Source organism: Rattus norvegicus, chromosome 10 (assembly GCF_021556685.1).
Source record: "Rattus norvegicus strain SHRSP/BbbUtx chromosome 10, alternate assembly SHRSP_T2T, whole genome shotgun sequence".
In the NCBI taxonomy this organism is placed as follows: domain Eukaryota; kingdom Metazoa; phylum Chordata; class Mammalia; order Rodentia; family Muridae; genus Rattus; species Rattus norvegicus.
Genome location: NC_141543.1, coordinates 42155028 through 42179695, shown reverse-complemented (window position 1 = coordinate 42179695; position 24668 = coordinate 42155028). Strand labels below are relative to the sequence as shown.

Sequence of the window (24668 nt, the reverse complement as noted above, 5' to 3'; positions counted from 1 at the left end):
CACATACTGCAGACCGCCCAGCTGGCAGCCACCCTACCCTTCCCCCATCTGACCCAAGAGTGTGATCTTTACACACACACACACACACACACACACACACACACACACACACACGAGGTTTCTTTTTTTCATTATTTGTTGAAGGAAGCAATTTCTCCATGAGTAAAATGTGGTTTCTAAGTTCTGAAATTATTGTCTCTAAAGATCTGTGTGTACTCTCCCAAATTAACTTTTCAGGAATATTTCAGAGAGCAATTTTCTGGGCATAGCACTGCCAGCATGAGTACCTCATATCTGAAACTTCCATACTCACTTCATGGCCCAATACACACTGTTCCAAGTCCTCTCCTGGGCATGCCTTGGGATGTGCGTAAGCCCCTCTCTGCATGATCTCACTCTCACTTCAAGCTAGGGAAGGAATACAGAGAGAACACAATACTAATTTCACAGGTGAGTCAGCCACTCAGTTATAAAAATGAGGAGAAAGATAGGCAGCTTAGCTGAGGAAATGAAGGAAACTGAAACCGGAAGGCTGGGGGAACAGAGAACTGAAGGCACCACTGCCATGCTGGACCCAAGACACCATGCCTGCAGGCCAGCTTCACTTCCGGATTCCAGCTGTCCAAATACCTACATGAAGTAAGTACACTGAAGGCTTATGGGAAGAAGTTACACAACGGGACCTAACCTCGTTCGATGGAAAGTTGTTTTATTGGGGGTTGTGGACAAAAAGTAAAATCAACAATTATGGAAAGTGTATTTTGTCTTAAGCCGTACAAATCTTCACAGATGATTAGAATGGAGGAAGGCTAGGTGGCCTTTGAGAAGAGGAGGCTCTAGCTCAGTGAGCAGAGAGCTCTGCCCTCCAACAGCCACCACCTTGCCACTACCCTCTGTGACAAGCAGTCTGTCACTGCCTGGAGAAGCTTGTCCAAGGTATTAAATCAATGGTCCCTGGGGACTGGAGCTAAAGCCACATAAAGATGTGGCCTTAATCTCAAGCCGCAAACAAGAATGTGTCCCACTGCTCTGATGCCAATCAGCACCACAGCTTCTGGGGGCCCAACTTCCTGTATTCAGTAGACGGAGCTAAGGCAGACCCCAGTTTTTCTGGCCATAAAGAGCCTGCCACTGTTGAGTCCTGCTGTGGTATAGTGCTCCATGGCTGCCCGCAGCTCAGTTATCTAATGGTGACTAAAAATGGAACCGGAGGCGGGGTCAGAGCACATACGTCAGCTGTCAGGTGGAACGCTAATGCCACCGTCTCAGAGCAGAGCAGGACTGCACTGCAATCCAGAGGCGAAGTACAAGGCAGTTAGTTCTGTGAGTGTGAAAACCTTCTAGAAGCAAACAAATATGCAGGCACATGGGCATCTAGTGCCTAGAAATCATCTGGTTGGCTGAACAAAACCATACATACTTCCAGCAGTTTCTAATCTAACGCTATCACTCCCAGGACCTCGAGCGTGCTAAGCAATGCACCACCGAGCCACATCTCTAGCCCTCGGTGAACTTTACAATGAGGCTGGATGTTTTTGTGGAAGTTGCCTCCTACCTCTATCTACTTCGGGCCTGCACATGATTCCCATTCCCTACACAAAGGTCCCTAGGCCCAGCATGGGGGCGCTCCAGTGACATGGCTGGTTAGTGCACAGTCCTTTGGTGGGCATCAGCAGTCAGGTTCAAGTACAGAGTGGGTTCAGGTAGAAATAAGGACACAGAGGATCTGCCTTGCCTCGGGACAAAAATGGGTGGGGGTGTGGTAAAAACAAGAATTAAATTCATAGGTACTCCGCTTAAGAAAAAAAAAAAATCAAATTATAAAATTTATCCCCTGTCATTGTTATATCAACATAAAAGGCATTTTAAACAAAGTTTGGCTTTGACAATCCTGAAGAAATTTCTGAGTGTTCACATTTATAAATACATAAATATGCATTTTTACAGCAGTCCTGGAAGAAGGAAGACGTCTTTGAAGCCCTTGGGCCTCATCCCCTTCCGTTCCAGCTGCCTCTATGCTGCAAATTCCAGGAGTCTGAGAGCTGCCAGTGCTCAGTCGCGTTCACCCAGGCCGCCTAAGTCTGTCCCCAGGGTGGAGATGTGGAAATCTGCCTTAGCTTTGATGCTGAAGAAAAAAAAGGAAGAGACAGTTACACAGCCATCGAGTCCATCTTCACACATTCAAGTAAAGCAGTGATTGAATGTTTATGTGCGGCCCAGATGGCACGTCTACTCAGAAATTATTAATATTTCACTACATGCGGAAAATGCAGCCACACACTGACCACACGGTCCATTTGGAAGCCAGACCCTTACTTCCCTGACTTGTGGCTTGCTGTCTATAAGAGTTCACAATTTAAAGTGATAACGGAAACACCTAAGTGCTACGCCTGCCGCCAGCCTCTGCCCTCACAGACACTCAGTGTTCTAAATTCAACCTGGCCAGATTCAGGTCGTACTTTGTCACACTCCACAAGAGTCAGAGCACTTAGGAGAAGTGAAGATTCCGTATTTCTGGAGTTCACACAGTTCCAAACTGTAAAAGCGAGTCTGCAAACAGTGGTGACCGGAGCCGACATTCCTTCCAGGTGCTAGAAGCTTGACTTCGGGAGACTTTAAAGGAGGGTGTGAAGAGCTCACTGACTGTCACCTTGTGTTTGAATGGATTCCCTTAACACAGCAGCGGGAGGGAATCAACCAGAGTCTTTTCAGTAATCAAGAGATTTCAAGGTATGACCTACTTCCTAGCTAAGCCAAAAACCCTCAGCAAAGATAAAATACAACCTTTCTACACTCGGGAAAATGCAGTGACAACAGCTCTGAGCCACCTCACTTAGATTTTCTTTTTAAAACTTATTTATCTCGGGGCTGGGGATTTAGCTCAGTGGTAGAGCGCTTGCCTAGGAAGCGCAAGGCCCTGGGTTCGGTCCCCAGCTCCGGAAAAAAAAGAACCAAAAAAAAAAAAAACAAAACAAAACAAAACAAAAACCTTATTTATCTCATGTAACGGAATTAGGGGCTGTCCAGTTAGCCAATTGTCTCCATAATTATATGTTATAGGACCTATGCTTGATGCTTCCTATATACTGTGGCACTATTTAATTTGTTTTCGGATTTCTGATGGGGTTGAAGACTGGTGGTCTCATAATCAAACTCAAGTTGTTGACATTGAGAGAGAGGTTATAGAGTGGAAGACATGGTTTTCAGATGATGGTACAGGCTAAAATCTAAACATAATTCTGGGATAGAATTATAAGTCTTTAAGTTAGGAGTGATGGTAATTTATCTAACTGACAAATATGATGGACTAGATGTTAATTGTATTTCATACTGTATAATTTACATGACTGCTATGGTTGTGCTCAATTGATGTCTGAGAGAAGAGGCTTTTTTTTTTCGGAGCTGGGGACTGAACCCAGGGCCTTGCACTTGCTAGGCAAGCGCTCTACCACTGAGCTAAATCCCCAACCCCGAGAAGAGGCTTTTTTTAATTGGACAGAAAGGCGAGATGTAGGGGGCGGTTCTGATGCTAAGGTCCTGTTCCCCAATTGGTTGATCAATAAAGATGCTAGCAGCCAATGAGCTGGGTGGAATAGGCAGGACTTCCAGTTCTCCCTCAGGCAGGCTAGCAGACTCAGGAGAGAAGAGATCTGTCATACTTTGGAGGGGAAAAAGGCCACCAGTCACATGAGATCTAGGCTGAAGTGACCACTGGCCACTTTTGCGACTGGGCATAGGGTGGCAGACAGGTTAGAAACACAACTAAGCTGAGGGCAGATTTAGGGTGCTGAGCTGGGAGTAAAAAGAAGGGTATTTGTGATAGCCCAGGAAGGCTTAGAAGATCCCAGCTATTGAGTTAAAGCAATTTAAAAATAAACTAATGTGTATGTGTGTTTCTCATCCACCGATCCAACCGAACCTGGGCGGGGCTGGTAGCACTGTCTGCCCAGAGCTTAAAGTGGGATAACACAAACTATACATAACACTCATGTACATAGGTGTTCTGTCTGCATGTATGTCTGTGCACCATGTATGCCTGGTACCTAAGGAGGTCCCAGGAAAGGGAGTTAGATACCCCAGGATTAGGATTATAGATTGTAAGCCACCATGTGGGTGCTGGGTATTGAACCGGGATCCTCTGGAAGAGCAACTTGTGCTCTTACACAATGAGCCACCTCTCCAGCCCCTCAAGAGAGTTTCAAATGGACAGACGCAGACCACTGCCCTTTCCACACGGCACTGTTAGTCGATTCACCTACCCTGACTCTGGACTACAAGACTGGCCCACAGGGTCAGATCCATTTTTTTCCCTGTCCCTCTCAACAGGATCTACATAGTCCAGTCTTGTCTCTGTCTGTCTAGGTGGCCAAGGATGACTTTGAGCTCCTGATCTTCCTGCCCCTACCTCTGGACTGTTGGGATTAAAGGTGTGGACCCCCATGCCTGGTTGTGTCTTTTCATGAAAACATGGCCTCAAAGCGCACAAGAGCCCTTGTGGCGTGTGGGCACACCTGTTCTTCAGGTTCTCACTGCTTCTTGTGGTCAATTTCATGCTGATGTCTTTCCTCATGGGATACAGATGTTCTCAGGAGAAGCAGCAAATTATGACGTTAATGACTTCTTTGAATCAACAATAACAGCTTCTTTGTCAGTCATTGCTCATTTTCCTTTTTCGTTTTTTTGTTTGTTTTTTGTTCTTTTGTTTTTGAGAGAGAGAGAATCTCTATGTTGCCCTATCTGTTCTGAAACTAAATATGTAGAACAGCCTCATTCAAACTCACAGAAATCCATCTGCCTCTGTCTCCAGAATTCTTGGATCAAAGGGCGTGGCCACCACACCCAGTTATTCTTGACTGACTCAGTGGTGGCTATGGTGCCGCCCTTCCTGAGTTAGCTGACTCGGCCACTGCTCCTGCAGCAGCCACATGGGCTGCAGGCTACAGGCTGCCGGCTGCAGGCGAGCACTGGGTGGCACTTAGGTCACCAAGGCTGGTTGCTCAACGTGCTTGTGCCGAATTCCCCTTTTCAGATGAGAGCACACACTCCTCCCAACTGCTGACACTCAGTCCTCCCAGTGACTCCCACTGTCACACTCAGTCCTCAGACCAAACACAAAGGGCTGGATAGAGAGACACCTGCTCAAAAGCTGCGGGAGGGAAATGTATTTTTAAAACTTGACTCTAGAGAGCTTATGTCTAAGTCATCGTCACTGCCTGATCTCCAGGTGCCAACAGTGCTGAGCAATTCATTTTCATGTGCCAGCTAAGTCGAAAACCCAACTACACGCCAACTCTAGAGGATAAGTTCTGGCTGGCACAAAGACAAGGCTTTAGCTTTCTGGCCTAGTGCTCTTCAGCTTCGCCTGATGTGAAAGGAAGGACAAGCTATCTGTGCAGCCGACTCACAGAGCAGTCAGTTGTGTGGATGACTTGTCCTCATTGGCAGCTTTTGTTCAGGAGTTAGTTTTGTTGCGGGTACTAGGGCCAGGGTTCTAGGGTAACCAGACCCGGGTTAGCACTGTCACCGAAACACATTCCAGCCTCCTGGAAGAATCCCTGTTGTTTACACTGTTATTTATCACTCTGCATGTGCTCATATATGTGAGCAGGCCACAGCACGTGTGGAGGTTAGCAGACAACTTTCAGGAATTGATTCTCTCTTTCCACCATGGGTTCCAAGGCTTGATCTCAGGTCTTAAAGTTTGCCAGCAAACACCTGCATCTGGCTGAGCCATCTCACCTCACTGGCCCAAGATCAGAAGACAGAAAACAGAAGACAAAAGTAGGAGAATTCCTACTTTGTTTCCACACGCTGGTTCTTTCAAAGCCCTGGAATATTGGTGTCAAGTACATTTGAGCAAGTATGGCTTCCCTAAGAGCATAGCTCCACCCTTTCCATATCACCCTTATCAATCAGACACTGTCCTGTTGTTCCATGTTACGGCTTCCAGGCTCCAGACAGATATTTGAGATGACTCTGGGAAACTCCAGGACAGGGTGGCCTGGGTTCACACTGGCTAGGTCATCACGTACATCTGTGCAAAGCTAAGAAGCATGTGATGACGCCTTGCATAAGATCAAGCTGAAGTTCACTGGCTGCCCAAAAGCCATGGCCTACAGATGTGGGGATCACCAAGTTTAATGTAAGTAAACTTGAAGACTTGGTGGCTGAGAAGTGGGTGCTCTCTGTCTGTGGTGTCAGAGCTGGCCCTACACTCTTGGCTTCTACATGGCTACACTATCTCCTGAATCATGCTCAATAGTAAATCTTATACTCTACCCAAATAAAGAACTTGAAATTTTATATAAAAGGCTGGATAGATATCAAATGAACTTTAGGAAACGAGCAATCCTGCTGCCTAAAGAGACAGGGACAGATGTGAGAAAAAAACATGTGGTGGTGGGGGTGGGGTGTAGCCAAGACTCACGGCCTCATTCTCCAACGTTTCCTCTGCCTCTCCCTGGCCCCAGGGACCCAGGATCCAGACATAAGACTCTAGGGCAAAGCTCACTGTGGACAAGGCCACAGCCATAAGACTAAGTCCTGAAGGCCAGACCTCAGCTGTGGAGTCTGGACATTCCTTATCAGTTAGTCCATACAGGTCTGGTCCAGCCCTGACCTGCTAAGGCAGAGATACGGTGTATGAACTGCTCTAAAGTGTAGTACCTCTAACTTTAACAGCCTCATCAAGAATTTTCCTTTTTCAAATAAGCACAACAAGCCAAGTCTGGGGGTTTATTCCTATAATCCCAGAACTCAGGAGGAAAAAAGAACGAAAAACAAAACAAAACCTAATTAAATAAATGAAAAAGCAAAACCACTGTGCCTAGAGACAGAGATCTGTCATCGAGGCCACCAGGAAGCAGGGGCAGGACTTCCATTGCAGGGCCTGCAGGCTAAAGGTCAAGGTGAAGCCTGGGTAAGACACTGTGTGAAAAAGGGAAAGAAAAACTGGATACGAAGCTCAGGGGAGAGCACGTGCTTGGGACATCCAAGGCTCTAGGCTCAACTCTCGTTAATGCACAAATAATACACACACCCTACACTTCACCTGGGAAAGAAAACATGGAGTTTGATTTTCTTCATTCTAGCCTTTTCTGTTCGATGTAATGATCTCCATTTTGGTCCATTTCCTGTGAACGTTCAGTTTCATCTTTCTTTGCACAACATTTCTTTGTGTATATGAACTGCATTTTCATCATCTACTGGGTACCGAGGCTGGTTACTATGAATAGGGCAGTAATAAACACGACTGTGTAAAATGTCTGTGATGTCCATTCAGTCCTTCAGGAGCAGTATAGCTGGAAAATGTTTTTAGTTTGTTTTTAGGACCCCCTGTACAGATTCCTAGTCTTTCCAGCATAAGGAGCACGGTTCAATCCCTGGCACCAAGAGAAAAGGAGAGTTGCAGACAAACCGAAGAGATCGAGCCTATGTGTTACTCCACAGACAATGCATAATTTATCACGCTGACTTGTTATCTAGTTAATGAAAAGGTTCCTACAAGCTGTGAAGAAATGACGAAGGACTTAAGACTGTGGGGCAGGAAACAAGAATGTTTGAACCAGGGCTGGGGATTTAGCTCAGTGGTAGAGCGCTTACCTAGGAAGCGCAAGGCCCTGGGTTCGGTTCTCAGCTCCGAAAAAAAAAAGAAAAAAAAAAAAAAAAAGAATGTTTGAACCAACCCGATACAGGGTAAGCTGGGGGCTTTGTCTCTACACTTGCAAACGCTTCTCACCTTTTTCATTAGTTCGCTTCTGCTTGTAAACTGTGGCAGGTCTTCCACTTCAATCCCATCAGCCATTTCCATCACCTTGTCCAGAAGGTCTTTATTGTAACTGCGAGGGTCAGTAAGAAAGTGTAGTTATTGGGCTGTAAGTCTCAAGTGCTACCCCTAGAACACAGAACTGCTTGCTCACTGGTAAGGTCACACGGTGCCGTCTGAGGTTTAAGCAATGCTCCTGCCTCAGTCGTCTCAGTAGCTGGGATACAGATGCATACACATTTGAAGTCCTGAAAAGACTGATTTGATACTGCAGGGGGAACCACAGGTGCTCGGCATTATAGATTAACAAACATTTCTTCCCGTCTGTGAGTACAGAGCTAGGCTTGAAGAATGCCAATACAGTAGATGCTTCAAGAATTTCAAAAATAGAGGCAGGAGACAAGGCTCAGCCAAGAGAGCACTTGAGACTCTCACAGAGGAACTGGGTTCAGTTCCTACATAGCTATTGATTTCAGGTCTCAGAGATCTGACACCTCTTCTGGCCTCTGAGGATACTGGGCACACATCTGGTACAGGTCCAAACTCAAAAAAAAAAAAAAATTCTTTGTAAAAAAATTACAAAAACAGGAGTTTGGAGAGATAACTTAGCAGTTAAGAGCACTTGCTCTCTAAGGACCCAGTTTCAAATACCAGCATCCACAGCAGTGGTTCACAACCACCTGCAACTTCGGGTCTAAGGAATCCAATGCCGTTTTCTGGCCTCCAACAGTATGAGGCACTCAGATGGTGCAGCCATGTGTAGACAAAACACCCATACATACAAAATTTAAAATAGGTGTAAGTAAAAAAAGCTAAATTAAAACTACAGAAACAGGAGCACCATATACCTAGCCGTACATATTCATGGATGAGATTTGAAGGCCAAAAACTGGATTATTTTTAAAACACACAGAACGTTGGTCTCACGAAGATAACACCATTTGTTCCTTTTGTCCAGTTTTCAGCCATTTGTCTGAGCTTGGATCCTGTAAACTGAAATTTTAAAGGGCACCTAGAAGGCAGAAGGGAGGATGGGCCTCTGCATGTGTGTGTGTGTGTGTGTGTGTGTGTGTGTGTGTGTGTGTGTGTGTGTGATATGGGTGTGTCTGGCTCAACATCCCCACATCCTGTTCTGACAAATATCCCAAGATCTGAAACCAAACAGCTTCAGCACTGGGGGTGAGGCCTGGTGACAGAGTAATGTATGTTGGATGTGTAAGGGCCTGAGTTTCATCCCTAGTACAAAACCCAAAATGTAAACCAAGCAGTTTGAACTGGAAGGGTCATGTGACCAACGAGACACTACAAAAACCAGGTCTGAGTAAGTTCTACTGCTCTAACACAACCTCAATAAACTCTAGAAGCCTCTAAGAACTTGGAGATGCATACCTCTCAGTACCTGGGTGCTTAGGTGGATGTAGTTCTGATGTAGTTCTAGGATTTCCTGGGCTAATAAACTGGAGGCCAGTCTCAGTTATAAAGAAGACTGCCTTAAAAGTTAAAAAATAAAAATCACAAGGGGCTATAAAAACCTGGTGCCTTTTCCAGGTGGAATATCTCAAGGCCAAGGCTCTTGCCTTCCTGGTGTGATCAAAACGGGGAGGGCGGGGTGTTGGGACAGCAACAAGAAAGCATGGTTACTTTCGTAAGAGGGAAGCCAAGAGAAAGGGAAGGAAAGATTACATCCTGCCTTAACGTGAAAACCACCAACGGTGAGATATATCACATCCTGTTGCTCCGTGTCTTCATCTAGAGGGGGAGTCTGCACTTTTATCTAATGTGGGTGATAGGGGTTAATGGACTTCAAACACTCTGAAAAGGGAGTCCTCTGGACTCAAACTGGAATAAAAATGACCATTGCAATACAGCCGCCTTAGAGCACAGCTGCACTGCACTCTTCATCATTTAGCCGCTGTAGTTATCACAACCGCTCATTCGCAAGAGGCAAGCGAGGCTCAGAGAAGAGAAAGAGCTTTCCCGAGAGAATGCCAAGAGGGGATCAGTAGGAGGCTGGAGCCAACTTCAGCCTGGGGCAGGGTATATGCCCAAGCTGAGGGTACAAGGCTGATGGGGACAAGGTCAGCCAGCCGTCGGGGGTCCGCACCTGCAACCCAGGAAGAGGTGGTTGGCCCAGACCATGGATAAGGACAGTAGCTGGTCCAGGCGACCGCCGCCGTCCGGTGGGTCTCGGTAGTCAGGCAGGTGGCGCAGGATAAACTCCATGCGCGCTTTCCATTGCTTCTCGCTCTCCGAGTAGGAACGGAACTGCTCGGCGAAGTCGGCAGCCTGCCGCACGCCGGAAACTAGCTTCTCCACCGCGGAGGTGGCCTCGCCACCCACCATGGCTCCCGCTATCGCAGCTGCCGCAGCTGCCGCCGCCGCCGCCGCCGCCGCCGCCGCCAAGGATCGCACCAGCCCGCCGCTTTCCCGACACGCCCCGCGCCGCCGCCGCAAGGCTAGAGCGACCGTGACTGAGTGCGAGTGCTCTGGTGGACCTACCTGGAGCGCCCTCGTGGGGCTCGGAGGCCTAGTGCGACCCACCGCATGTTGCAACTGCTGGGGATCTTGAGGCCTGCCAGCATAGAGCTGGCAGCTGGGTGTCCGTTGGGGCTCTGTAGTGCCCTTTTTGCCCTGGGTTGTTCCGCGGGCATCTGTCTATCCTCAGCCACAGCTGAGGCTTGCCCTACGTTCTGTGGATCTCCCTGGTGGGCGGGGTCCTCTCTTGTATGGATCCACTGTGGTCTCAACATCTTCACCGAGGTTGTACTCTCCCCGTACTCTCCCCGGCTTGCTGTATTCATCATCCAATCAGTACCTACAAGGCATTCTGTTCGGTGCTCAGGATGCCCCACTCTAAAGAACTTTGTCAGGGAGGTAAACATTAGTGAAAGAATTGCCCAAGTAAATAGGACGTTGACAAGTCATAAAATTCAGGATGCCATTATTAGGCTGAAGAAGCAAGGGTCCGCTCAAATCTTGGGGGTGTGGAAGTGGTGGTGGGGAACTGAAGAAGACCACTTGACTTCAACCGCTTGGACCCTCATGGTGGAAGGAAAGAACCAACCCCTGAAAATCGACCTCTGACTTCTACATGCAGGTTGTGGTACTTTGATGTCACACACACACACACACACACACACACACACACACACACACAAATGTAAAAATATAAAATGTAAGGTTGGTTCAGAGGAAAGCGGAGAATTCAGGATCTCCAGTTCTAGTGAAGGTCTTAGGTGGTGAGTGGGCTTCAAGGTAAGTGTTCATTACATACTGTTTGCTATTTCATAGCCTCCCCCAGCCCCGGGTCTTACACTGTATAGCCCAGGTTGGCCTACAACTGCTTGCCTCTCTTCTCAGCTTCTGTTGCAGTGTTAGGACCCTAGCAGGCAGAAATGCAACCCAGTAGGCAAATGCCAGAGCAGTGAGGACCAACACCCTGCTGCTGGGTAATATCCCTTTCACTTCATGGTATGGACACTCCGGCCTGGAGCATCTGAACCAAACATGAGAATCCAAAGACAGAAACAGATTTGCCCCAGCAGTCAGCACGTTGACCGGCTAACTGCGACCAGAGCTGAGTCCCTGGGATACAGATGTCAAGCTCTAACGAGTTCACTGCAGTGGCAGGATCCTAAGGGAACTCCTGGATACCCAGAGTCAAGGTTTCTGGTAATTCTGATTCCAGCTTCAGCTGACCAGACTCTGAGAACGTTTGATGTGCCAAGCACAGTGGCAGACACCTTTCGTCCCAGCTATTCCATATGTCAAGGCAGGAGAATTGTTTAAGCCTGGAAGTTTGCTGCCACCTTATCATGAGAGAAAGACTCTTGTCTCTTGAAAACACTGTGGAGGCTTCATCCTTGGCCAAGGGATTGTATACTGCAGTGGTTGGTCCAGAAATGAGAACATGGGCCTGGAGAGATGGCTCAGCAGTTCAGAGGACTGGGTACTCTTATACAGGTTCTGGGTTTGGGTCCCAGGACCCTCATGGTGGCTTACAGCCATCCATAACTACAGTTGCTTTGTTTGTCTTGTTGGCTTTTTTAAATAACATAGGCCACAAGCTTAAGACCCTTCTGCCTTAGCCTCCCCAGAGCTGGCATTTTAAAAGTGCTCCACCATGCTATTGAATTTTGATATAAATTTTAACATCTCTTTGTTGACTTCTAGAGAAACAGACTGTTGATATTTCATACAGGATCATGCTGACGATATCGATCAATTGGAGAATTAACATCTTTTTTTTTAAAGATTTATTTATCTATGTATATGAATATAGAGTTGCTGTCCTCAGACACACCAGAAGAGGGCATTGGATCCCATTACAGACGGTTGCGAGCCCCAATGTGGTTGCTGGGAATTGAACTCAGGACCTCTGGAAGAGCAGTCGGTGCTCTTAACCATCTCTCCAGCCCCGAGAATTAACATCTTATTGCTAGTGAATCTTCTAATTTATAAGCATGGCAATAACTCACCTCTCCATTGTGTTAGGCTTTTTGTGCGTGTGCTTTTGTTTTGTTGTTTTGTTTAGTTTTTGAGATGGTGTCCCTTTTGGTGGTCCAGAGTGTCCTTGAAATCTCAGCCTTCCTGCCTTAGCTTCCTAAATGCTGTGGTTACAGGTGTGCCTCTGTGTGTATATGGGATGTGGTGTGTACTTTTTAAAAGCCGGTTCTTATGTAGCCCAGGCTGCCCTCAGACTTCTTTGGTAGCTGAGGCTGGCTTTGAAATAGTGGTCCTTGGGCCTCCACTTACCAAGTGTTAGGATTACATGCATGAGGCAGTATATGTGACTTTGTGGTTTGCTGTTTCTGTTTGCTTGCTTGCTCACTTTGGATGTGAGTGAGCGTTATTAATAAACATTGTCAGAATGTGGAAGTCAGCACAGGGGAAAGCCTCAGGAGTGAAGGCAGCCCCTGGGCCAGGGGGATCACGATGGCAATGTATTTGACCCCATGGACACCAAAGATAATCGGATTTTCCACTACTATGGCTTTAAATTCATCTGCATTAAATCTGATGAAGTCCCCGTTCTTTGAGATGTAGATCTTCTGGTGGCCAGTGAACTTGAACCTGGCCTTTCTCAGGACCTCAGACGCATGTTCCTTATTTTGCATCTTGATGCAGATAGGCACGATGACCTGACTTGTGTGGACCTGGTCACTGTGTTCTGGGGGTTCCTAAAGGCAGTGGACTTAGAAGTCTGCAGCCTAGAATATGGATGGGTGAGCTCAGAGATGACCGTATCCATCAACAACTCTATCTTGAAGGTCCTCGGAGCAATCCAAACAAGGTACAGGCTGCACACTCCCAAAGAGGCTGTTGTCTGCCACCATTGCATCCAGGGCCCCTTGAGGAAAGAATCCTGGGTTTGGGTGCAGAAGTTTTATACTGATTTGTATATGCTCAGCCCAGGGAGGGGCACTATTAGGTGTGGCCCTGTTGGAATAAGTGTGGGCACTTTGGATGTGAGCTTTAAGACCTTCATCCTAGCTACCTGGAAGCCAGTATTCTTCTAGCAGCCTTCAGATGAACATGTAGAACTCTCAGCCCCTCCTGAACCATTCCTGCCTGGATGACAATGGACTGAACCTTTAAGCCTGTAAGCCAGTCTCAATTAAATGTTGTCCTTATAAGAGTTTCCTTGGTCATGGTGTTTGGTAGTGTGTTTTTTAGGTCCCGTGAGCCATGAGACTTACATACCTATTTTCTACTTTGTTCTTTTTTTCTTCATTCCTTATATATCTTTTATACCATGTGCTTCATTGTCTTTTCTTTTTAATTCCAAACATCCATTTACTCACCAGAAGCGATCAAAGTAGGGAAAACAGTAATGTGTCTTCTTCTTACCTGATCTTTTCAAGCTCCTTTACATCAACGCACTAAGTAGGCTTAACATGTCACTTTAGACAACATAGCATCATCAGTTTTGGAAGAAACATCCTTAGTAACAAACACACAATATGGAGCCCTTCACAAATGCGCATGTCAGCTTTGCACAGGGGCAGTGCTAGTCATCTCTGTATCGTTCCGCCTTCAGCAGGTGCGCTGCCCAAACAAGTGCATGAAACTTCAATATTCAAGTTTCCTTTTTAATCGCAACACTTGGGGTAGAAGCAGGCAGGTCTCTGTAAGTTCAAGGCCAGCCTGATCTACATATAGAATTCTAGGTCAGAAAGGGCTTTCTAATGAGATCCTACCTCAAAACCAAAATATCACACACACACACACACACACACACACACACACACACACACACCACACAAAAGCTGAAACAAACAAATCCTCCCACTTCCTTTACCTATTTAAATTTAATTTTATTTTAAGACAGGGTCTTATGTAGTCCAATTTAGCCTGTAACTCACTGTGTAGTCCAGGATGGCCTTGAACTTTTTTTGATCCTGCTGCCTCCACCTCCCAAAAGCTGGAACTTTGGATGTGTACCACCACACTTGGCTATGTTGTGTTCCAGTGAACTTTGGGCTTTACTAGTTATGGTTTTTTTGTTTTGTTTTGTTTGTTTAGTTGGTTGGTTGGTTTTCTTTCTTCTTCCTTTTCCTAATCCTTCTCTTCCTCTTTCTCCCAAGATTACTTTCTGGAATAGTTTTACAAGTTCGTTGGATTGCAAACCTGAGCTTATTCTAGGAGATGTATTAGACACTGACTCTTAGTCATTCTGTTTATTGTTGGTTTGCCATTTGTTGGCATTTTGCACAGGCCTCTCCAGAATACAATGTTTTGGACTTCATTTTTTTTAATTTTAAAAATGTTATGTGTTTGCTTTTATGCATGTCTGTTTGTATGCATGTCTGCATACCTCATGCCTGCCTAGGGCAGAAGAGAGTGTCAGATCCCTGAAGCTAGAGTTATAGACATTTTTGAGCTGACATACTGGGAATTGAATCTGGGTCCTCAATAAGAACAAATGCTTTTTTTTTTTTTTTTTTTTTTTTTTTTTGGTTCTTTTTTTCCGGAGCTGGGGACCGAACCCAGGGCCTTGCACTTCCTAGGTAAGCGCTCTACCACTGAGCTAAATCCCCAACCCAGAACAAATGCTTTTAAGTGCTGAGTTACCTCTCCAGAACATACAATTTAAAGAGTGGTATACACCATTAATCCCAGCACTCAGGAGGCAGAGGCACACACGTCTCTGTGAGTTTTAAACCAGCCTGCTCTACATAGAGTCTTACATGATGGCCAAAGCTACATACTGAGACCCTGCCTCAAAATAATAAAATAAACAAAACTTGCATCAGTCTATTTTTATGTGCATGAGTGTTTTGTCTGCAGAGATATAAGTGAACTCCCTGCAAAGCCTAGTGCCCGTCAAAGCCAGAATTAGGCATCGGGTCCCCTGGAACTGGTGTTACAGGCACTCTGAGTCACCATGTGGGTGATGGGAACTGAACCTGGGTCTTTTGCCAGAGCAGCTGCACCAAGCGGTCTCTCTCCACATCCCCTGTTATTTTTGTTTTGATTTTTGAGGAAAAGTCTTAGTACATAGCCTTGGCTAAGCTGGAACCTGCTGTGTGTGCTGTGTAGGCCAGGCTGACCTCGGACTTACTTCAGATTTACTGGGTCTGCCTCCCCAGATCTGGGATTGCAGGTGGGAAACACCATGCCTGGCTCTTTTTGGTATTGTCATGGTTTGAGGGCAGCTTCTCCTATAACCTAGGTTGGTCTCAAACCTACTTTGTACCTGGTGACCTTGAACTTCTAAATCCTCCTGCCTCAGCTTCTCAAGTGCTATGATTAATGGAAAAAAAATTTTTTTGAGTTGTGTTTCTTTTTGGGACAAGTTCTTACTACATAGCCTGGAACTGGTAACCTGGAACTCACTGTGTAGATGAGGCTGCCCTTAAACACATAGAGATCCCCCTACTTCTGCCTCCTGAGAGCTGGAATTAACACCCTTGTTAGTATATAGTTGTCACACTTGAAGCTACATCGACTGTGAGGAATCTTTGGCCCACATTTTCCTTCTTTTGACTGTCTTGTAGGTGTTGACCCACTGCACTGTGCTTGGCAGGAATCAATACTGGCTGCTGAGTTCCTTTGCTCTACCTGGCTAGAACTTATTGACTAGGTGACGTAAAGACCTCCTGGTGTCTAAACCCCCATGACTCTGAATGTCTGAGACCCGGAGACTGAAATGGCAAGCCCAGAGGCTCACAGCTCCAAACCATGATATTCCGGGGCCTCTTGCTCCAGGCTTCAGCAGTCAGAGACCCTTCAGTTGGAGGCTTACTGCTCTGGCTTTACCTACCAGTGGCACTGGCATCTGGCTGCTATCGTAACCCTTGGCTGCCAACAGTGAGCAGGAGCAGCGGGCAGCATCGGCAGTAAGCGCACCTGTTAGTGGGACAGCTCTGGTCCTGGGATCCTCAACTTCCACAGTGGCTCGTGTTTCCTGACTCAAGCCTAGTATCCAGACATCCCTGAGCCTTAAGGCTCAGCAGCTCTATGGAAGTTTTCCAGTGATTGGGGCTTATGGTTCCTTGCCTTCCGGTCTTCACAGTCTCTGTCATGTCTGTAACTTCTGCTCCCCACCCAGTGCTCCCTGCGACTCTTCAGCTGCCCTCTAACCACTGTTGTGGCTGACACTACGGAGGCTGCCACCTTCACAGCTGCTACTGCCCTGTGGCTGTCTCCGCAGTCTCCTCCCAGCTCAGCTTGCTCCACTCATGAGAAAAATCAAGAGTAAGTGAGGAAGGCCAAAGATGGCTCAGGAGGCAAAGGGGTTTGCCCCGAGGGTCTGGCCCCTTGAGTTTGATCCCCAGAATTCATATAAAGGTGGAAGGGAAGAGCCAATTCTACAGAGCTGTCCTCTGACTTCTACATGTAAACAGTGCATATACACACATGCACATGCGTGCGCATACACACACACACACACAAACACACACACACACATTAAATTTGTTTAAAGTTGAGAAGGAGAAGTAATAGACTGGATAGGGTGGTGCAAACCTTTAACCCCAGCACCTGGGAGGCAGAGGCAAGTGGATCTCTGTGAGTTCGAGGCCATCCTGGTCTACATAGTTCTAGGACAGCCAGAGCTGCATAGTGAGACCCTGTCTCAAAAAAACAAAGAAACAAACAAACAAACAATCTAAAAAAGAGAAAAAGCCTTTTACTAGACCTAATGTCACAACACCAGGGGGCAGCACAGAAGGGTGTCTCTTCACTTACGCAAAAGTATACTGATCAGCCTGTTTGCATGGCCAGAATTGGGTAGACAAGGGTATTTGCACGCTGGCATAATCCTTCATGCAAATGAAAGACTATATTAGCACCAGTCACAGCACAGTCCATTCAGACGAAAGACCATGGCTGTACCAATCACAAGCACTCTTCTGAGACACTACGGAAAGCTTGACCCTCTAGGAAAGCATTGACCCTCAGCCTGGGTAAAAACAACTGAGAATTCACCAAGCCATGGCAAAGAGTCTGGCTCCAGCTATCTGAAACAGAAGTATCTGGAACAGCGCCTTTTGGAGCTGGAGTAGTGCTTTGGCAGCAAGCAGCTGTGGTTGCACTGTAGCTCTCTCAAGACATCCGTGAAGTGTTCAAAGCAGCCTGCTGGCATGAGGGCTGTCCAGCTGGCTGCCAAGGAGGGGCTGCTTGGCTATTGAGCCTGGACTCGGGGCAGCCTGGGCAGAAGGGAAGCTTCTAACAACTGTCAATTAGAGAGTCAAATTGCCCTGACCACAACATCTTATTGAAACAAGGACGGATGGATGGACGGACGGACGGATGGACAGAGAAAGGGAAAGGCATTCAAAAGGTAGCTAACAATGAAGGCCTATCATTACCACTAATAGTGCTTCAATTAACAGTATGCAATGTGGGCTGGAGAGATGGCTCAGCGGTTAAGCACATTGGCTGATCTTCCAGAGGATCTAAGTTCAATTCCCGGCAACCACATGGTGGCTCACAACCATCTGTAATGGGATCTGATGGCCTCTTCTGGTATATCTGAAGACAGCAACACTGCACTCATAAAATAAATATTTAAAAAAAAACAGCATGCAGTGGTCCTAGCAATGTTCAACTCCTCCCCTGCTATGGTACCTCAGGAAGAGATGGGTTCCTCCGGTCTCAGTTGGCAAGAACCGTCCTCTGTTGTCCACGAAGGACACTGTTGGTTAATTTTCTTATCCTTATGGTCAAAATACCCATCAGAACCAGCTTGGAAAGAGAGGTTTATTTTGGCTCATGGTTCCAGAGAGCCACAGATTATAGCAGAGACAGCCAAGAATAACACATGGGTTCTTGGCATGCGGTGACAGCTTGTGGTGGTGGTGGCCTTTCACATCTTGAGCAGTCAAGAAGCAGAGAGCTTAGGGCAGAGCCGGAAGCTAATGAAACGTTCAAAGGTCTACCTCTCGTGACCTGCTTCTTTCAGTGAGACTCCGTCTCTTAGAGCCTCTGCAGCCTTCAAATAGGGTCAGCAGCTGGAAACAGAGAAGCACAAGCTAGCCCTATGTCCGACCCCTAGTATTGGAGAAAATAATGATAACGATGATGATGATAACAGTAATAATGGAAACTACCTCCACCACCATCATCATCATCACCACCGTCACCACCATTATCGAGGCCTTTATGGTTCACAGTTTCAACCATATTTCGATGGACATGTAGTGAGTGTTTTCCTCCTAACAAATTTGGTTTCTCTCCAATTGAAGAGAGGGTGTACACTTTCACAGGTTTTACTATGTTTTGACAAATCCCATATCAGAAACCGGATACCAGCGTTTCCATGTCTTCGGGCTGCAACTTTGATTCCCCTTTAATGCTGAATGGCACTTGTCACCGGTCTTACATCCTTGACTGTCCAGGACCATCGAAGCTCTCTCGAGCAGCCTGTCTTCTCTTTGTGGCCCAGAGTTCCAGTCGTGAAAATGTGAGGATAGCTCGTTTTTATCAATCTCCAGAACTTTCAACTCTTCTGTTTTCTGTTCTTTTGTTTAGGTGTCTTGGTTGTTTGGAGATGGCTTTCTTTTTAATTGTGTTGTTTTGACTTTTTTTTTTTTTTGAGACAGAGTCTGTTTAAATAAGGTTTCTATTACTGTGATAAAACACCATCACCAAAGGCAAGTTGGGAGGAAAGGGCTTACGTGGCCCATACTTCCAAATCACCGTCCATCACTGAAGAAAGTCAGGACAGGAACTCAAATGGGGCAGGAACCTGGAGGCAGGAGCTGATGCAAAGGCCATGAAGGGGTGCTGCTTACTTGCTTGCTCTCCATGAGTTGCTCAGTCTGCTTCCTTCCTTTTTTATTTCCTTGTTTCTTTCTTTCCTTGTTTCCTTCTTTGCTTCTTTCTTTCAAAGATTTATTTATTTTTATTTTATCTGCATTGGTGTTTTACCTGCATGTATGTTTGTGTGAGGTTGTCAGATTACCTGGAACTGGAGTTACAGACAGTTGTGAGCTGTTATATGGATGCTGGGAACTGAACCCAGGTCCTCTGTAAAAGCAACTGGTGCTCTTTTTTTTTTTTTTTAAGATTTATTTATTTATTATATATAAGTACACTGTAGCTGTCTTCAGACACACCAGAAGAGGGCATCAGATCCCATTACAGACGGTTGTGAGCCACCATGTGGTTACTGGTATTTGAACTCAGGACCTCTGGAAGAGCAGTCAGTGCTCTTAACTGCTGAGCTATCTCTCCAACCAGTGTGCTTTCTTATAGAACCCAGGACCTCCAGCTCAGGGATAGTACCATCCACAATGGGCTGGGCCATCCTCATCAATCACTAATTTAGAAAATGCCCTGCAGATGGATCATATGGAGGCATTATCTCATCTGAGGGTCCCTCCTTTCAGATGACTCCAGTTTGTGTGTCAAGCTGACATAAGGCCAGCCAGCACAGGGTCCACTGCAGCCCAAATTGGTCTCACGCTTGCTCTGTAGCTCAGGATGACTTGAGCTCTTGATCCTCCTGCCTCTACCTCCCAACCACTAGAATGAAGTGTGAGACACAATGACTGCTGGTTTGGGTTTCGAGACAAGGTTGACTAGGTAGCTGTCTCAGTCACTGTTCTATCACTGTGACGAGACACCATGACCAAGGAAACTCTTATAAAGGAAAGCATAGAATTGGGGCTGGCTTACAGTTTCAGAGGTTCAGTCCATTATCATCATGGCAAGGGGACACAGCACTCAGCACTGGAGTAGTGGCTCCCTCTACATCTTGATCCACAATCAGAGGGGGAGGGGGAGGAGAGGGGGGGGGAGAGAGAGAGAGAGAGAGAGAGACTGGAGTTGGCATGAGCTTTTGAAACCTTATAGCCCACCCCCATTGACATACTTTCTCCAATAAGGTCACATCTCCTAATCTTTTGCAAATGGTGCCACTCCTTAGTGACTAAGAGTTCAAATTTACGAACCTTTGGAGACCATTCTTATTCAAACTACCACAGTAGCCCAGGTTGGCCTCAAAGTTGCAAATCCGCGTGTTTGGATTGCAGATATGTATTGTTGTAAAATTATAAAAAAAAAAAAATGCGGTCTTTTATCCCCCACTAGGTCCGGCACTGCAGTGCCCCAAGATATCTGCTGGAAATCTTAAGTCTCAGCCAACAAAGCCTCTCACCCACTTTGCTCCATCCCATATCATCCCGAAGGCCTCTCTCTGAGCCTGGCAGCAATCTCTCTACCTATCTAGTTCCCAAGGCAGGTTTCCATGCCAGAAACACACATTCCCAACTCCGAGGCGTCCCACACACTCTCCCAAATTCAATTCTCCACATGAAAGAAACCACACAACACAATAAGGTGGAAGGCCAAAATGACCTCAATATGTATGCCATAGCACTACCAGTGCTCACAGACACACACACACACACACACACACACACATACACACACCATACACAACAGATGAATAAAATGTAAAAAATAAAATGAAAATCAATAAACTAATTAACTAATTAATTAGTTAAAATTGCTACGTGGAGCTGCCTCTGGGATCTCATTTTGGTCGGCAGTTGGCCTGCCAGTCCTTGTAATCTGTCCAAGAAGTCAGATGAGACACACAGAGCAAATAAGAGTCAAATGGGGTCCCTGAGGGGCAAGAGTGAGCAATGACTGGTGGGACCGTTGTAAGACGCCATACTCTCGCAGGGTGAGGGTAGACAATAGCAGAAGGGAAAACTGAGAAAAGCCTTTCACAGGATGGGAAGACAAGGACAAGAGAGACCATTGAGCAACCAACATTTAAAATAGGCTTTATACTCTTTTTTTTTTTCTTCTTTTTCTTTTTCTTTTTTCTTTTTTTCGGAGCTGGGGACCGAACCCAGGGCCTTGTGCTTGCTAGGCAAGCGCTCTACCACTGAGCTAAATCCCCAGCCCCGGCTTTATACTCTTTAAATCTGTCTTAAGATTTATTTTAAGGGCTAGAGAGGAGCTAGAGAGATAGCTCGGCACTTAAGAGCAGTGACTACTCCTCTAAAGGTCCCGAGTTCAATTCCCAGCAACCACATGGTGGCTCACAACCATCTCTGATAGAATCCAATGCTGTCTTTTGCTGTATCTGAAGAGAGCAGCAGTGCACTCACATAAAATAAAGTGCTCTTAACCCTTGAGTTACTTCTCCAGCTGGGCTTTGCACTGTTTCTTAAAGTATCAGGAGTAAGCAGCTTTTCTGAAAAGTGCTTAAAAATATATTTTTAAAAATAAATGTGCTCTATTTTATGTGTATGAGAGTTTTACCTGCATGCATACATATTTGTGTACTGTGCCTAGCATCCATATAGGCAATGAGAGAACATCAGATCCCCTGGACCTGTGATAGTTGAGAGCTACTGTGTAGCGAGAGGGAATTGAACTCAGGTCCTCTGGGAGACCAGCACACCCTGTTAACCACTTAGCCATCCTCCAGCAGTAAGACATTGGTTATAGCAATGCACGGATATAGAGGTCTACCACCACTGTCCACTTCTCCAGCAGCCAGACCCTCCACCACAGCACTTTCCCAAGAACATGCAAAGCTGATTTTTATTTAGTCCACTGACGATAACCCCACCTGCTGCGCGCACGTGCGTCCTGTAAAACATTGTTTGCTTTCCTGTAAGGTACCATTTTCAGTATCGCATCAGGCAGACTTTTGCTTCAGCCTTTGCAAAAGCGAGCTTAACTGTCTTTCTGTTTCGTTAGACAAGTCTCCCTCCACCAGAACTTACAAGGGTGCCCTTAGAAGACCAGTTTAGTGGCTGCTACTGCTTGCCATGTTCATCTTGAGTATCACAGCGAGTGAAGCCGCTTTGCTGTTCTGTTTGCCTGGGGCCGTACCAGGGGAACTTCAGGCTGAGAGCCTTATTTTAAGCACATCATTGATGAACTGAAGTACTCAGGTGGAGGAGGGAAAGCGGAGCTGGCTTACAAACGGACAAAGGACCCCGGGAGAGGAGCTTTGAAGGGCTGTTCATTCTCTATTGCTTTTCAAGACAAGTGTAGGGGCTAGTGTGTGCTCCGTGAAGCCAGGTTCTATTCTCTTTTTCTTCCTCGGCCTCTCTCTCTCTCTTTCTCTTCCTCCTCCTCCTCCTCCTTCTCCCCCTCCCTCCCTCTCTCCCTCCTTTCCTTCCTTCCTTCTTTCTTTTCTTTATTCTTTTTTTTTTTTTTTTTGGTTCTTTTTTTCGGAGCTGGGGACCGAACCCAGGGCCTTGCGCTTCCTAGGTAAGCGCTCTACCACTGAGCTAAATCCCCAACCCCTTTTCTTTATTCTTTATTCCTTCCTTCTTTTCTGGTCATGGTGTGGAAAAGGCCTTCTGCATCCACTAAGTGGATATTCTGCCACTATTGCCACTCTGAGTAGTTTATGTCTTTTTTTTTTTTTTTTTTTTTTTTTTTTTTTTTGGCATGGGAGGCAGGGAAAGTAAGTTTGTTTGTTTGTTTGTTTGGTTGGTTGGTTGGTTGGTTTGGTTTGGTTTTTAGAGATGATTGTTCCTCTGTATACCAGGTTGGCCTCAAACGCTGGCTTCTATCTCCTGAATGCTAGTGTGTGTCACCTTGTGTGACTTTTGTTTGTGGGAAAGTCTCTCCCTGCAGCCGTGGCTGGCCTTGAACCCACTATTATTAGAAATGGGTCAGGGTCCAGAGAAAAGGACAACATTATCCAAACAATTTCAGCAAGACTCCAGGGCTGCACTTAAGCAAGCAAGTACACCCAGAGAGGGCAGAGGGCAGAGAGGGCAATCACAGCTGGGGAGGGTCCCTCTGGGTTCCATTCCTAAAGCAAAAAGCTCTGACTGGCCAGGGCTCTGCCTCATACTCTTCATGGTTGGCTAAAGACAACGCATTCCACTTTGCAGCTCCCAAGCTATGTAGCCCAGGTTGGTCTTTAACCAAAGGATAACCCCCTGTTTCAACCTCTGTAATCGGTAGGACCACAGGTGAGCACCCTCAACCTCCCCCCATTCCCCGACTGCCCTATCCCTGGGAAGATTCAAATAAAGGGTTAGCCTGCAGTTCTGTATTAAATTCATAATAGAAGTAGATAATCTAGGGGTGTGGAGAGAGGAAGCTGCATTGCCAGAGGACCTCCATGGCAGCTCACAACTACCTGTAACTCCAGTTCCAGGAGATCCAACTCTCTAAGGTCACTACACACGTGTGATCAACACGATTCATGTAGGCAATGATACACGTAACGTTCTTTTAAATTAGCTGGGTGGCGGTGGCGCATGTTTTAATCTCCGCACTGGAGAGGCAGAGGCAGGCAGATCATTGAGTCTGAGGCCATCCTGGCCTACAGAGTGTGTTCCAGGACAGCCAGGACTACACAGAGAAACCTCCGTCCTGAAAAACAAAACCAAAATCAACACCAAAATCAAAATCAAAACCAAGTAAATATATAAACAACCAACGGACCAACCCAGAGAGCTACACAAAGGGTAGTGCAAAAGGCCAGCCACCCCTGCTGAGCAGGGGACATTTTCTTCAGGAGATTGGCAGGCCTGTTTGCCTTAACTCCTTTTTAATTAATTAATTAATTAATTAATTAATTAGATGTGTGTTTGGCTGCATTCTTATTAATTAGTGTGTGTGTGTGTGTGTGTGTGTGTGTGTGTGTGTGTGTGTGTGTGTGTTTGGTGTGCATACAGAGTGCAAATACCCAAGTACAGACATCTGCCTCAACTTTTAAGGGAGGAGACACAGGGAAGTCTTGTTCTAGACCAGAAAGCCTCCTGCTAGATTTTTATTTTATTTTATTTTATTTTATTTTATTTTATTTTTTGGTTCTTTTTTTCGGAGCTGGGGACCGAACCCAGGGCCTTGTGCTTCCTAGGCAAGTGCTCTACCACTGAGCTAAATCCCCAACCCCTTCCTGCTAGATTTTGATCTCCACTCTTTTGGGCCATTCAGAATGTCCGCTCAGAACCAGAGACTCAATCCACCTGCCCTGTTTTGACCAGCAAGCACGTCCTGCTGTTTCAGGCCTCGGATTCACCAGCAACTGATTGCAAAGAAAGGACCCATCCCAAGACCTCCAAGCTGCTGACAGCTCACTAGCTACCTGGCTCCACATGGCTAAAGGGTTCATCTGCCTGGAGATGGACCCTTACACAGGTCAGGCATGGGCTCCAGCACTGCCCCGAACGCCCAGCTCCTCTTGTCTGTTGATGGAATGTAAGCAGTGGGCCTTGTGGTAGGAGTTAATATTCTGCCACAGTCCCCAGTCACCATTAGCACATGACCAGGAAGTGTGGTCAGTTTCTGTGCAAATCTCCCAGACTGTGAGTATTTGCTCTAGTGGAACTCTGCAGTTTGTCATTGTCTCTTTGGTCACAGTCCTAACTGTGGGGCCAGTGAGGCATAACCTGCATTTTACAGCCCCTGGAGTATCCAGTGCAGATACAGGATGAGCGTTAGGGAAGCCACTCAGTAACAG

At 46.4% G+C, this 24668-nt stretch overlaps 1 protein-coding gene, 1 non-coding gene and 1 pseudogene across 2 annotated transcripts; all 3 read right to left on the bottom strand.

Annotated features, from left to right (window-relative positions):
* Positions 1–689: 689 nt before the first annotated feature.
* Xtbd1 (XRN2 binding domain containing 1) lies at positions 690–10116 on the bottom strand. The gene is given in 3 exon segments (NM_001008278.2): positions 690–2125; positions 7739–7838; positions 9870–10116. Coding segments are annotated over 3 exon segments (351 nt in total). The 5' UTR covers positions 10109–10116; the 3' UTR covers positions 690–2113.
* A 2906-nt stretch (positions 10117–13022) lies between these two features.
* LOC120095388 (small nucleolar RNA SNORA70) lies at positions 13023–13146 on the bottom strand (annotated as a pseudogene).
* A 576-nt stretch (positions 13147–13722) lies between these two features.
* LOC120095363 (U6 spliceosomal RNA) lies at positions 13723–13829 on the bottom strand. Its single transcript, XR_015632536.1, has one exon. It is a non-coding gene; the product is annotated as a U6 spliceosomal RNA (small nuclear RNA).
* Between the last annotated feature and the right edge of the window lie 10839 nt (positions 13830–24668).